At 40.8% G+C, this 15,968-nt stretch overlaps 1 protein-coding gene across 3 annotated transcripts in view; it reads left to right on the top strand.

The window, feature by feature from the left end:
• Positions 1-15,968, top strand: part of nhsl2 (NHS-like 2) — a 119,023-nt gene that overhangs the window by 42,644 nt on the left and 60,411 nt on the right. The window contains exon 1 of one of the 3 annotated variants that reach the window (XM_015037414.1): positions 6,615-7,102. The exons of 1 other annotated variant lie outside the window; for it this stretch is intronic. In XM_015037414.1, coding sequence (XP_014892900.1) covers positions 7,024-7,102 — 79 coding nt within the window. In that variant the 5' untranslated portion in view covers positions 6,615-7,023. Of the gene's footprint in view, positions 1-6,614; positions 7,103-14,688; positions 14,851-15,968 lie in introns of those variants that run through there. One more of the 3 variants, XM_015037415.1, reaches the window with a different exon arrangement.

A 15,968-nucleotide genomic window follows, 5' to 3' on the forward strand; every position in this document is an offset into this window, starting at 1 on the left:
CCAACAATGTGGTTGTCTGAAGATGAATAAATCTTTAATGACATTTAGTGGCTCACATCGCAACGTTTCTTCCTCTGGCACAAACTTTGCTGGATGAAAATCTGCTTTTCCTATTGGATTCTCCACTCTGTAGGGATCATTAAAGAGCAGTTAATTACCCATAATCCACTCTGGTCCAGAATTTGTGGTCCTGAATTTGTGTGTATTTGTGCGTTTGCTCTTTTTTTTTTACCAATTCTCCTCACTTCTCATGCTTTTGTTTCTCTCATGTTTCCCCTCCTCTTTTATCCCTCGCGGGTATTTAGTGCTCTAAGTTTTTCTGCTCCATCAAAGTTGTTTCTCTTTCTGTGTGTTTGTTTCTCTGCCCACAAGTTTATCCACTCCTCCCTCTCCTCTCTCCTTCTCACTCGGCTCTCCTTTTTGCTCCCGCTCTCTCGCAGCCAGAGGGAGTCGACTTGATTCAGTCATCACTAATAAAACTTCAGCTTACACCTGCTGTTTGAACCACTGCAAGGTACTGTACCTCTGCTTATTCATTTGCATTCATTGCACAGCAGATACATGCAGTTGTAGTCTCGCCGTGTCTGAACAGTGAAGCTGTGACGACTTGCTTGCTTGGGAGATAAGCAGGTTTTATTGGTTTGCCGCAGCTTTATTGTCCTCTGTAAGCATTTCCTTACGGTTTCGTTTTAACCGGGGCAAAAGGTTGTTGGGCTTCCTGGTTGCAGTGAAGACGATTCGGCTGATTGCCGACTGCATTTTGAAGATTTGTTGTTTCGCTGGAATTGAGTCTTTTTGAGTTTGAACCCTAAATCGGTGAGATGCCACAAGTGTGCTGTAAATTTGTGGCAGATTTGTGGCGCTACATTTGAGCTGTACATAGAAATAGCATTTCTGTAAAAACCCCCAAAACAAACTAAACTAAACCTTGTATGTTGTCATTATTATGAGTTACACACATTTCTTTATTTTTTTAAACAGAAAAATACCTGAAGCAATATGCATCTAAAACTAAAAAACACTAGGCACTAACATGGCTTAAGGGCTTTAACCTAGCTACTATGCATTTCTCTGTAACATTTACTACAATAAGTAGGCAAGCATTCAGTTTTATGTTTTCTTTTTTAAAGAGCAAATTCAAAACCAATGATGGTGAAGCAATATCCTATTATAAGCATCTTCATTTGTTAGTTTCCATATTAGTTCCACAGTGCATCTCACAGCGACGCACTGTGCTAACGTTGACGCACTACTCTAATGTTGACGTGCTACGCTAACGTTGACGTGCTACGCTAACGTTGACGTGCTACGCTAACGTTGACGTGCTACGCTAACGTTGAAGTGCTACTTTCAGGCATCCTCATACCACACCGCTTGAACTATAAACAGTTTTTTCTTTTTTTAGAATATTTTGGGTTTTCTGGGGGGTATCCAAATAAAATGTGCCCTTTTAATAAAGAAAGTATAACATACAGGTATATGGCCAGATTTTATTGGGGTGGCAAGGTGCGGTTGGGTAAAAATGTAACTTCCAGCAGGCGCAGAAATCCATAAAAAACAATAAAATTGATTTATTTGCTCATTTAGTGCTAGTTTTGGTGATGTGTTTATTTAAAGATGTCTGTGTTTGGTTTAGCAGTCACTGTTTCTGCAAATAAGGGCTTCATTGCTGCAGAAACAGGCTGTGTGACCCCCCTGTGTTCACACGCTGCTGCAAGTCAGTGCACATTTCCCCTGATTCACAAGAACAGAGCAATTCAGGACTGTTTTAACTCTTTAAAAACTGACAAATATTGAGATTTGCCTTTTTTTTTTTTCATCCAGTGGCTGTCTGACTGGACAGATCATTCTGAAATATGGGTGACTTTTAAATTTATGTGGCGCATGGAGTGAATTGGTCTGCACCCTTTCCCAGTTGGAGGCTGTATAATTTAGCAAACAAAAAGATAAATCGCAATAAATTTCAATGTATATTTGGAATTACTTAGTAAAAATGTGTATTAAGAAACAACTTTGTAGGTTTGAGTCAAAAAGTAGCTGCAACGGATTGTCTGGGTGTCATTTGGACAGAAACAACAACAACAACAGCTGCTGAGTAAGAATCTCTGAAAATCTCCAGAAAGTGGATACTTTAGTGACTTTCATGGAGTCAAACGGCGCAGCTCTAAAACTACTCTAAATGTATCGACAGAGTTACTGAGTAGGGAACACTGAATTCTCGGTTGAGCCCATTGGTCGTCTGGATGACGGCTTTCTTAGTTGTATCATATTTTGCAAAGGGAAGACTTTTAGTCGCATACATACGTGCTTCTGCTCCTTTTCAATCAGCAACTTAGAAACATGATTTTCACTTTTTGTCCTTCAAACTGGTTTGCTTACAATTTGTCACATCGAGTTCTGTGGAGCTGAAAGCAAAACAAATCGCATTATTCCACCCTACTTTGGTGTCATGGAACTGGTCAAACAGGTATATTGTTTCTTTGTTTGAACAGACCAAAGCAGAGGTAAATAAAGCCTGAATACGGTTGAAAAAAGAACCTGGCTTTGATCTTTTGAAAGCCATTCTGGTTTGGCTTGGCATTGTCTTTGCGTCGGGTCAAGACTGTTGCAAGAGCGAGATCAGCGGACGGCAAATATTACGAGAGCCGGGGTCGAGATTCGCACAGCGGACGGAGGAACAAAGTCAGGGGTTTCTCTCAAAACTGAAGCCGAAGCTAGATGCGACACCTGCTTCGTTATGCGACTGGGACATGAGGAAAGAGAGGAAACGAGGAGGAAAGTAACACTGTCTCACCTGCGCTGGCTTTTCTGGGACAGACAGAGGAAGTCAGAATCTGATCAAATGGATTCAGACAGAGAAGTAGCGACTAGAAAAACAAGCTAAAAAGGATCTGTCGGCACGCGGCCGAACCGAAAATAGTGAAGAGACATGAAGAGTTGTGGCAGAACGTGTGAAATCAATGCTGTCGACTTAACGAGAGATTCTTAAAAAATAAAATAAAATGAAATATCTGGCAAAACTGCAAATCAGCAAGAAAGCAAGCAGCTTGGCTTTTAAAGGCAGCCTGTTCGCCCCTCTGGGCCTTGGAGCCGTTACATAAGCAGCAGGATCAAGTATGAGCGAAAACTAAAAGCAATCTCTGTGGGAGGCCCGCGGATAAACCTGGATTAGTGATGGTTTCAGGATATTTGTAATAGGGAATCCCAGCAGATTTCGTTAAGCAAATATGTATCACGTATGCCACAGAACATTAGCTGCAAACTAAAAGAAACTGAGATTTCCAGGGCGACAGCGCCCGTCCGCCCGTCTAAAAAGACCCGTGAGGAAAGCGGCGAAAGCAACCTCAATGTGTCTGTGGCACCGTCTGTACCTCACATTCACTTTTCAGACCATTTCTCATCTGGTACTGAATTTCAACATTGCAGTTAATGAAGGAAGAACTCATTAATTACTTTCATAAAAGTATTCTGTTATGAAACAGAATATTTTGTCCATCTTTTGTGCACCTGTCAGGTTTTCTTGTTCTGGTACATTGGAATACCTTGGTGGGTAATGAAAGTAGTTTCAATTTGTCCAACTTTTGGGAGTGTGCTAATATCGGAAAAAACAAGAAACCCAAAAACCAAATTTTTCTAGCAAAACTTGCTAGGAAAAAAAAGGTTCTGGGTTTGCGACACTTTTTATTAAGTGGTAGAGTTTTGGGGTACAAAGTCTGCATCGTCGGAGCTAACAACACACGATAGCAGATTAGCTGTCTTAGAAATTTGACGTGATGCTAACGAGCTAGCAAGGTGATGCTAACCCAGAGTCTTTATTGATTAAATTTTTCTCTTTTAACAAGAACAAACTCCACCAACAACCTAAATACCACAAAACCTTTTCCATTTTGCTCTTTTATAAATAAATCATCAAAATGTTTAAGGTTTTTTAAGCTGTCATTTTAGCATTTACGTCTGGCTGTCGCAGTTAGCATATGTTCTTTATGTTTTTATGTTGTACCAGCCAAGTCTAGCATTGCTGTTTTTTTGTTTCTGACTGATTACATCAGTAAAATATATTTTCGATACTCTGCTTCGATTGTTTTATATAAAACAATCATGATTATAAATTAGAGGAATGGTTTGTTTCATGGAGAGGAATTGGCCAGTTCAGCAGTAAAGAATTAACATGACTAAGCCAATAAAAGTTACATTTATAAAACAATTTCTTTAACATTATGTACATCTGAAACCAGATATTTACATACACTGTAGCTTAAAGGAGCTGCATACCCAAAGAAATGTTTGGAAGGCAATAATTGTGCACAAAGTTATCACTAAACCGCAGTGTAATATTCATTGCTCAGCTTTAGTCTCAGTGCTTTAGATGATTATACCTGACAAAGATGGCAGTGAGTGGGTGCATGCTATCAATATGTGAAATTTTAGCAAGCTATTGTGAGAACTCTGTTAAAAAATACTCATAGTTTAAAATGCAGTTCTACTAAATACTAAGGAAATAAATGTCTCTTCTTCTTCTTCTGGCCTTAAGTAAGTTGACATAGTTTTGTAAATCCCAATTTATTCCAAATACAAAAGGTTTGGCATAAATACATATCAGACAACTATTAAAAACTGTTTTATCCAATGTAGCATTATGTTTCTGAATCGGTGGTTTGCCCTACATAAAAAAAAAGAAAAACAAACATCCAAAGCCCGCTGAAGACGGCAGCCTCTCAAAACCCAAATGTTTCCAGCCTTGAAAGGAGCAGTAATGATACTATTAAAGTGAAAATAAAAGCCACAAAAATGTGTCTGCAGAGGAGAGATGGTCCATGAAGGTATTTATTTGCTTAGTCTCCTGCTGCGAAGGCCATAGCCAGAAGTGGTTGTAAAAAAAAAAAAAAAAAAATCCTTTATTTTCTTTTCTTTAGAAGAGAGCAAACGGAAGTCATTGTGTGCCGTGCTTTCATTTCCTGATTGTTGATCCAAGCACTAAATGAATGTGAAGGAACCAGTTGTGAGTGGGTGCATGCTATCAAACCAGACATGCATGTTGCTCAGTATTTGCAGCTCGTCGTTTAGAAGTTAATCACAATTCCAAGCAAACATTCAGGATTTTAGCTGCAGTCCATCTTCTTCTGCCTTGACTCAGCAAATACTTTGACGTCTTTTCAAACTGGAACAAGCAGCTTGGACACAAGCCAGCCATTTTCTGTGTTTTCAGCACTAAGCCTAAATGTGCGATGTTCTTTTCAATTAGGTGATATTGTGTTCATTCAGCACATTTTCTTTTTTTTTTTGTAACAGCTGTTTATTAGGATGTGCGACGAGGCAGAGAGAAGAGGCATAGAAAGGGTGCAGCCTGTTCTCATGGCAATACATCAGTATGTGGATCTAGTGTGCTATGTTCCAGCGTAGACAAAGTACTTAAACATACAACTGGAACAAATAACATGTGGACCTATTTTACAGACTTCAGTTTAGATGAAGAGGAAAAAGAAATGCATAAAATGGAAGAACTGACAGAAAAAGCTAAAAATACTTTCCAAAAACGGATGACTCCGGAAGCCAGACTCCAGAATGGGTTATGCAATCATTAAAGTAAACTCAAAGACAGAGGCACAGGAACAAGAATGGCCTCCGGTGCTCTTTACGGTCCGCTCCTGCCAAATGGACATGACTTCCAGAGTCTCTCTCTGCAATGTGTGTGTGAGGTTGTGTCAAACTGCGGGGTGGGAAAGTCAGGTTAACTTCAGATTTAATTTTTTAGCTCAAGCTGCATCGCTCATCCACATGCAAACAGTTTTTTCTGCGCGGATGAAAAGCAGTCGCTCTTTGGTGTTGACAGCATACAGTGCATCCAACACGAGGGGAACCTCAAGAAAGTAACTTTTATTGTAACTCAAGAAGAAGCCATTTGGATGAGAGGCAAGACTTCTTCAAGAAACGAGTGACGAGCTTCCTGTTGAGGAATCCCACGTATTCAGCCGTACTTTACTCCATGGAGATCAGCGCGTACTTGGAGCGGACGTTTGTGCCAAGGTCAGGTTTTACGACCGTGTTCTCGATGATGCACAGTAAACTGCTCCAGGCGTTCACATAGAACGGTTTTTGCGTGTGACGCCCAACAGTCATCGCCACCGATGGCGAGGAAACACCCAAGTAGCTCATCAGACTTGCTAGAATCCATTCAGATTGTGGGAAATGAAGTAATCTGTCTCGAGAAATGTAGGCAATCAGTATGAGTGATCATTTGTTCAATGACCTGAAAGAAATCACTGTGACACAAACAAGCCAAACTGAAGACATCATTCATTCTCCACAGCACTATATGCTTGTTTCAACCTTATATTTGAAGCAGACCAGCATTATTCCTCGTCCAATCGCATCTCAGCCCTTTCAGTTTCATCTTTTCTACCAGTTTTTTTCCCCATTTCTCACTCTACTGCCCATCTCTCCTTCTCACAGTCCCTTGCTCCTGATTGGCTGATTTCACCCTTTTCTCTTTATGAATTGAACAGCAGAGGCTGAATTCGACTGGCTGGAAGCTAATCAACTCAACTCACATGCTTCCTTTCCCCCCCCCTTTCCTTCTCTCTCTCTCTCTCGCTCTCTCTTTCTCTCACACACACACACACACACAGACATTTTCCCATGTTCACCTGCAACCGTCAGAGCATCTCCTCCAGCACTATCCCTCTTTCCCCCTCACATACACGCAACCTTTCACGCTCTCACCGGCATGCAGCCCGCTTTGTCAACAGCTCACGTAGCATCCAAGCTCTCTTTCTCTCTCTCACACACACACACACACACACACACACGTAGCTCATCTGCAATCACCCGCCGGGCTCACACACTCATCACAGATCGCGTGCAGTCACACACTCTGAGGTCTCTTGCGATGCTGTGACTCTGTCTGTCGTCCTCCTCAGTCACACGGCGGCTCGACCCGGGCTCGTCTTTCAGACCACAGAGCCTCTCTGTCCGTCTGTCAGTCAGTGTGTGTGTGTGTGTGTGTGGCGGTGGCATGAAGCGGTGATGTTCTGGGACAGGAAGAATAGTATGGGCAATTCCCAAAGACGGCCCAAAGGAAGACACAGACCCAAATCTGCAACAGGTACTTTAAATCTTGTGCTTTTTAAAGAAAAATATTTGTGCAATGATTTGCTGTCAGCGTCACATTTCTCCCCTGGCATGCGTCTCACATCCATGCATTCCCATTTTCATGATTGGCGTAATTCTGTGTAATTACACTTCGTATCCATCCCTCTTTTAATCTTTTTCTTCCTAACCCTCGTCACTCATTTATTCAAACTTGCACTTAAATCGCTCGTTTTGTGTACAGCTTCACACATGTCATTTTCTTTCCCCACAGCCGCACAGTGACTTTCCCTCCCATTTCCTACTTCTGCCCATTCTTCCCCTTCATCAAGTCTTCATTTACACCCAGATGTTGCCTGAGCATCTTTGCAGTTTTCCAGCCTCAAAGCAAACAATCAATCCCTCATCATTATGGATTATAAAGCGTCTCACGGTCCGCTGTTCCACCCAGTTCAGCATTTTCCCATTGTGGATCCCTCCCTCCATTCATTCATTCGCACTGGGAAGCCTCCATTCATTCTGCATCTGCATATGGAAACGGCACTTCTCCATCAAGACGATTTCTAAATGCATCCGTCTCCTGATTTTGTCGCCTCTGTGTCCATAAACTCCGCTTCATTTCCCAGACTTGTACAGCTTTTCGGCTTCTTGTTTTAGCCGTCCAGCTCGCTGTTGCTTCATCCATTGTTTCCACAAATCCACTGTTTTCGTAGTGAAGGACTCTAACCCCATCCATTTGCCACTCACCTGCCTCTGGCATGCGGGTTTCGCTTCGTCTTGGTTGCCAGGTTTTGAGTGAAGTAGGTCAATTGGTCGTTTTCTTCTTGGCGTGTGACCAGACTGTGAAACGGTGTGTGAGAGTGTGTAATTGATACGCTTCCGATTCACTATTACTGCAAAGCTCTCTCTCTCTCTCTGTCTGTGGGTTGTGAGTCCTTAGGCTTCACACATTCTTCGATGCACTGCCACATCCTGCAGCGTTGTCCATGCTTGAGTGTGTGTACGGATGAGTGCGTACACACACTGTGTGAGATTGCCCATCTTGCACGGCTGGACAGCATCACCGGCGAGCTCTTTAATTATCTCTAAAGGCGAGGGGTTCCTCTGAGAGGAAAAATGCCAGATAAAACATTTTTTGGGAGATCTGGAAGGTCAGACATATTGAAGGACTAAGAGAAGGAAGGTGTTGCAATAAGAGAAATGCATCAATTTACTCCCCCTTTCCTCCCAAAACTAAACATGATCCCCTATCGTAGCACATTCGTGCAGAACGTATGCAAGCTTTAACCCAAACTGACAGCCGCCCATCCGTTTGACCTTGGCTCTAATCAGCATCTGAAGCTCATTTGCTCGCCTCAGACAGCAGGAAACAACCACATCACCGTCACTCAGTGCTGCGCTACAAATGCGGCTGCATGATTTAGTGCCGTGCCGACGACAGCGCAGAGGACGAGAGGCGAATCTGAGGTTTTATTTTTCCTTTCTTTACTTTTCATAAATCAGAGGATTTTGGACTCGGCTGAAAAATGACACCTCTTGCTTTTCAGGTGAAGAGCTTCCCGACAACTTGTGTGTGATACACGCTTGGAAATACCTGCCATGCTGAAAAAGAAGTGGTTTTTATGGGCATAAAGTAATTCTCTTGTCGTGTGGCAGTAACCTTGACAGCGTTGCTGTAAAATGGATTTGGATGAAGTGTCTCTGCCAGATGCTGCTGGAAATAATTTAGGTTCTTTTAAAGGGCCAGTATCATGTGTTTTCTAGGCACATAGTGCCATTTTATAGCGCAATCATTATACTATGTTGTTATAGAAATGCTACTTTTATCAAATATGACTTAAAAGAAATTTTACTTTCTGATTTAACGCCTTGAAAATGGGCCTCTGTCTCTTTAAGAAGCTCCTGCTTCTTTCTGAAACTTTGCGTTCAGGAAGTTGTCACAACATGGCTCCTCTATTAACCCTTTAACAACATTTTTACCAACATTTCACTGAGAAGGAGCTCATATACGGAGCTCAGAGTTCCACCAGGTGTTTGCTAATTGCTGCTGGCTAGTCTGAAGGAGTCACAGGGGAGGAAATGCTCTGTGAGGCAGAAGCTTGGAAACTGCAGCTCAAAGGCGGAGCTAGGTCCACCCAGGCATTTTGCACAGCTGACTGGTTGCCACTGGAGATTAAAGGATTTCTTAAACGTGTGAACAAATCAAGGCAACACTCCAAGTGTGTTTTTGATGAGGGAATAACTTTTAACCATAGTCGTTTTAACCTCATTTCACCAGTCGGTTTGTAGCTCTAAGGTTTAAGTTTAAATCACTCTTTAGTTGTTGGCTTTTGCAACCCGAACCCACGTAGCGTCAGAATACCACACTGTAGCGATATTACAGGCGAATCCTGCAGTGACGATGTGAGCGGAGAGAAATCCACATTTGTCTTTGTCATGTTTGGTCCCAATGCACTCAGTGACCTTCAGCATCTCTGGAGCTGTTAGTCTGTGTCAGGCTGAAAATTGCTTTGGCATGTAAAGTATTAACTGGTGACACGTGGAGCGTATCAGCCAACAAGTACTTCATACCAAAATGTCCTAGCAAGGTTATTATTGCACTGACATAATGTGATCATGTAGGGATAGGAGAAGATTAAACTCTAAGAGTTTTATCATGATGTTTTGTGGTACTTCTGTGAAAATAAAAGTAACAATAGAAACTATTTATTACTCTGGCTCTGGCTGTATGGTTCAGCAATCAAAGCCCCACAGGCACAGATAATATGACTGAAAAACATTCCCATTTGTAACATGTTTCCATAGGACAGCAGCTTTATAAAAAATAAATTTGTATCAAAGTTGTACACAGAACCTACTTTTAATTATGTTTTTAAATTTATTGATTCTTTGATTGAATGGAGAAAATAGTAAAAAAAAATTAATATAATCTCAATACAGACAGTTTTGGGGCATTTCAAACATCATTAAGTAGAATTTATTGCAACAACAATAAATTGTGATATGAAATGTATCACGATAAATTATTAATGATACAATAATTGATACTTTTGTGGTATATTGTTCAGCTCAAGTCTCTCATCATGGAATTTCTGCACTTTATTAAATATGCAAATGAACCATCTTCCTTGTTTTGGCTATAGTGTCATATTTCTTACTAAATTAGTCATCAAAGCTGCCAACCAAATCACGAAGCAACCTCAGGCGATCTGGATAACGTTTCATTACAGTCATCACTGCGCAAAACATTTGATTGAAGTGCACTTACAGTTTGGATTGTTTGTAAGAGATGCTGATAAAAAGAGAAGTTTTTTTTTACTCCTCCAGCTTTTAAAATTAAAGGATTGAGAAAAGAGCATGTACTGTCTCTCCTCTTGCTAGTTTTACCTGCATCTTAACATTGCATAAGCAACATGACAGTAGCTGCGTTTCCAGTACAAATGTGCGCAAGTATTCATCTATATGTTGCTAACGTTAACAACACAATTTTGCAATTGCTGTGCGCAATTCTGTTGTGAACTGAAGTCTGCAGGAAGTCAGGATTGCTCTGAATTAGCAATGCTAGTGATGAGACTATCAATGTAGAATGTGATTTTGCTCACATATCTATCACACTTTTCTCTTGCACATTAATTTATTTTATAATACACACACACACACACACACACACAAAAAAACCTGATAGTTTCTGTACTTAGTCATACCTAAAATATTTTTAGCAGGGATGATGTTCCATAGAAGCTCAAGCTGAACCTCTTCATTCAGATGTTTTCGAATGGATAGATGATGTCATATTCAGCCTCCTGCAGCAAAGGCGGGAGGGTGGGAGAAAGGGTTGTGTACATGGAGATGATGATGATGATGATGATGGTGTTGATGTGGACCAAGAATTAGGAAATGGTCCACATAAACCATGAGAGAAACAGAGAGAGAAAAAAGAAAGAGGAAGAGGAATCAGAAGTGGGTGGGGAGTGGGGAGTTTGGGAGAAATGGGAAGAGATCGGAAACGGAGCCGTGGGAACGTGCGCCGTGGAGGGCCCGCTGTTGCCATGGTAACCATACAGGTGTTAAAGCGGGTCAGCTGATTTCCCGGTCGGCGCTTCGCCAGCAGCCGGCGAAGCTGCGCGCGGGTGTGAATGCTTTCAGATTGTCCATTCATTAACATCAGAGAGAGAGAGAGAGAGTGTGTGTGTGTGTGTGTGTGTGTGTGTGTGTGTGTGTGTGTGTGTGTGTTGCCCACCGATGTGTCCGCAGCCTGGTGGGTGTGTCACACTTTGTTTCCTGTAGGAATACCTTACTTTTATTGGAAAGGCAGCATCCAGCGTGCTACAACTGACAAATTCTTTACTTCTGCTTTGACTCTCTTAAATCTCTCGGACCATAAGACCCGAAAGAAAAAAAAGTGTTCTTCAAAGCTCAATGTCAGAATCGCAGCCAAGATTAGTACCAAGTCTCTATAACAACCATTAGATCATGTCTACATGTCAGCCAGTCATGTGGGAGGCATGCCAAGAAAAAGCCTTTTCTCTCCAGTGATCATGAATGTAAAGATGTTGAGTGCACTTAGCTATGCTTGTATGTGTTTTGTGTTTATTATGTAATAAATGATGGGTGTGTGTGTATTTACATTACACCTGAATGGGAGTAACAGAAAATGTTTTAAAGCAAATTCAGGCAATCATTGTGACAGTTTCATTTCACTATTAATAGTTTTAATCCATGTCCAGAAATGTTAATCTAATTACACTAATAATAATTTTAATTCAACATGCCAATTGTTGAATTAAATTGGTCAAACGTTTTCTGTCTAAGAAAGTCATTTTGGTGTAGTTTCTAGTGTAAATGTCTTAGTACACTTAAAATAAGAAAAAACTAACTCACAAGTAACTTACTTCAAGCTGTAGGAACTTGATATAAGTAAACAATTCTTTAATATTGATGACAAAGTACTTATAACAGGACATTTCACCCATGTTATAAGTGAAATAATCTGTAGTTTTCATCAAAATTAAAGAATTGTTTCCTGAAAACAAGCTCCAATATCTTGCTGAAAAGTTACTTCTATGTTAGTTTCATCTTATTTTAAGGGTCCTAAGATATTTGCACTAGAAAATAGACCAAAAATACTTGGGAAGATTTTGTGTTTTTGCAGTTTTGGGATCATATAAAAACTGTACATGTTGTAGTTTTGTATATTTGTGCAAAAAGAGACTTTCTGAAAGTATATGGTCTGGTGCAATGACTGGGAGGAAGGAGCTATGATAACGCTCCTTTGTGCATTTAGGATACAGCAGCCTATCAGCAAAGACGCATTAGCAAGAGTGATGTTTTGTTGTTACAAGAGTTCTCCTATCTCCGTCTACCTGCCCCGACTTCAAGTTTTATCTGAGGACTTTTATGCTTCGTACACATTTATTTTTGTCTCCGAGTTCCTTCTTTCTCTAAAAGGAATTGCTGCAAGTCCTTAGAAATGTCAGCGCTTCTTTTTGCTGGGTCACAGCAATAACAGCAGAGCAGGTAACAAACCTCGGGCAGAAAACACTAAATATATCTCTGTCTGGACGAACATGTAACAACCCACGGATCGCTAGAACAACAATGATGTTTTGTCGTAATGGCTAAAAAATATCCCTTAGACCTGCTGTGACATCCTTAACCCTCGTTGATTAAAAGGATACCAACCACTGAGCTCCTGTCCTCCTCCACAACCGGCATTGTTCTGCATTGCTGTGCTTCAGACCCAGTTTCCTTGGAGCCAGCGAGCTGCAACCGCAGACTCATTGGTTACTGTGCAGCTGCAGTGGAGATCTGAGAGCCTTTCTGCTGGGGAACAAATACTGATTTCTTGCTTGTATCAACTGTTGTTAACACCCACAGAGTGGTACCAGAGTGGTACTGTTGCACGGATTTTTGTGTGTGCACACAGAAAAGTGCCTGCTTGCCAGTCACCTCTGTCGTTTTCAGGAAGCTGATGTCAAGGAGAGGAAGGAAAAGAGCAAAGTTGGTGACAATAGTTATGTTGGATCAAAAAAAAAAAAAAAAAAGAAAAAAAACTGAAAGCATTCGGGTTTAGAGATTAACATTTACTTTGCTAATATTGTAGTACTGAACACATTCACAAACATAATAATTCCCTACTTGGACGAAATCGTCTGCTGTATTTTGTTGGTAACACTTTCAAATGAAACGTTAGGCTAACGCTAGCGAGTAGCGGAGGAGCTAACGCCAAGACGGGCCACAGCCATTGGTGACCTGGAACAGATCCTGCAGGAGCTGAGCGAGTTCTGAAAAGAAAACAAAGAAACTATAAGAATGCTGAGATATAAAACACAGTACAAAAACATATGCCACACAGACACCAATAAATAAAGAAGACCTTCTTTAGAGAATTAACTAGTTGTAGGTGGCTTCAGGTACCTGAAACTCCCAGATTAGTAACATTTTGCGGCTGTAACCTCAGATTGCTGTCTCAAGAACTGTGACCATGTTCATTACTTCCTGATAGCTTCCTGCGGCTCTGACCACCTCTCAACATAGTTTTGGGTTTAGTCCTTTTTTTTCTGTTCACCACATGCATGTTAGGCACGCTGTTTTGCTGCAAAAACACAGGTCATATAAGGTGAGGACGCTTTGAACAGGAAAATTAAACGTGCGCAAAGATTTGTTTATATTCTGCTAATGTAAAAAAAAAATCAACACACAATTGTGTGATTCCATTATGTAAGAAATTAAATTAAAATCACACGAGAATAAACTTGTTCATGCGACAAGTCATTAAAAATCGTGGCTGCGACGATGTAAACAGTTATTTCATAATTCAGCAGCCCTGGCGGTAGCGGCCATCATCTGTCAGCCATCAGAGGAGACTTTGGAGCCTTACTGAGGCTCTGGAGCGACAAGCTCATTATACTTGGGAGGGTCTATGTATGCTGCGTTTTGAGGAAATTATAGTCCATAACTTTACAGAAGAGCTTTGGATTCAAAACGTTAAAAAGACACATAGCTTTATGAACTGTGTGATGCTGTGAGAGTTCTGGCGGAGCCAGCTGCATTTTGTCTGGAAGAAAATTGCAAACGAAGAAGAAGACCACTTCCTGCTATGTTCTTCATGGTTTTTGTCAGTAGTAACATCCGGCTGTTAATCATGTGACTTGTGTGATGTGGGGAAAAAAGTGTTATTACATTTCTGCGGAATAATACGGCTGAAAATCGGCCTCAAAAACCTTTTTATTTTTTCTAAATTGTCGTGTTTCCAGTGAAGCAAATTCATCTTTGTAATTTCAATTTACGCAGTTCCACGGTTAATGGAAAACGCAGCTATATTTTTTTTTATTATGTTTTTAATAATTATGTTTCCGTACTGGTACGGCTGAAAGGAAACGAGGAGAGGGGAAAAGGCATGTGGAGTTAGTTGAAGAGATATGTTCGGGGGGTGGGGGGGAAACAACATGCGAGTTAAAGCGCTGCAGCCTGCACCAGGAGTTTCCTCCCTTTCTCTTTTCACACCGCTAGTAAAAACGAGCTGCTGTCCCCGGTCTCCGCTCGGTCTTTTCCCGCCTCTCTCTCTCGAACCGGACCCGCTGACACTCCGGCAGCCCCGGGCCTTCAGTGAGTCAGTGGGTTTGCTTCAGCAGGCAGCAGCTCGCCTCTTTTTCTCCTCTTCCTCCTCTTTTCCTCCTCCCTCGTTTCTAGCATGGATGTAAGCGAGCTGCTCCCAGAAGGAGTTTAGGAACTCGAACATGGACTTTTTATGGGCCAGACCGGGTAAGAGACACCAGGAATGCTTTAAAAGAGACGTAGAAAAAGTTGGTGCCGGGAGCAGAGTTACTCTGACACGATGGGTTCAGCTTGTTGTTGAGATTAGCAAAGCTCAGGAATGTTCTCCTTGGTGTTAGTGAGGTTAGCATGGATGTGTATTATTTCTTTTGAGGTGTTTTGGTTTTGTTATTTTCCTGGACGTTATTGGGGGGGATAAATAGAAAGGAAGCTGCTGTTTGTCATGGCAATAAATCACAGATAACTAGTTAAACAGAGAAGCAGGGCAGAGCTTTACATTATTTTAAGGACTAATATATTATGTAACCTAGAATTAAGACACTGCTATATTCTAATGATTTGAATGGTTTCACATTGAACATTCATGTGAAATCTACACTAACGTGCTATGTATTGGAAAAAAAAACCTTCAGCTTAAAAGTTTAATTGCTTACTTTATTTAGAAGTAAGTAATTTAAATTAATGCGCTTACGTTTGATTTATTTGATGCATTTAATAAGAAAGTGGAGAAAGCAATTAGTTTTTGTCAAATTGTTGAACCTTTCTAGCTGTTTTCACACATTTTTTTTTACAATATTTGCAGAAAATTCAGAAGAAAAATGGGATGGATAGCAAGTATTACTTTGTTGACATTTGATTATTGCTTCCATTGTCATGTTGTTTCTTTAACATTCATTTATGACTATTTTAAGCTAATGTGTTGAATAATCACCTGCTATATTTAGCAATAGTTCTCAAATGCTGAGATTATACCTTTTTTCTCTTTTTTTCTAATGCAAGAATGAAAAGCAGATATTAGTTGTAAAGTATTGTTTCCATCTCCTCTTCCGTTTCCTCCTTCTTGGTTAAACTTGGCAAGTTAGGCTAGCTTGCAGCTTACCTAGCTAGCAAACAAACAAGCCATTAGCAGCTAGCATATGACTCTCTAGCTAGCTAGCTAGTAAATTGGATAAGTAGATAATCAGAAATTTTATAGTTTTGGTTCCCTGCATTTCATTTATACATGTTTGTTGTGATTTAGATCTTAACTATCATTCATAACGGTCTTCAAAGCAAGGGCGTAGGTTCGGTCTAAGTTTTGGTGGGGACCTTGGTGGGGACCTTGG

The sequence above is a fragment of the Poecilia latipinna genome, unplaced genomic scaffold, assembly GCF_001443285.1.
Source record: "Poecilia latipinna isolate Pla-1442-1.1 unplaced genomic scaffold, P_latipinna-1.0 Scaffold404, whole genome shotgun sequence".
Classification (NCBI taxonomy): domain Eukaryota; kingdom Metazoa; phylum Chordata; class Actinopteri; order Cyprinodontiformes; family Poeciliidae; genus Poecilia; species Poecilia latipinna.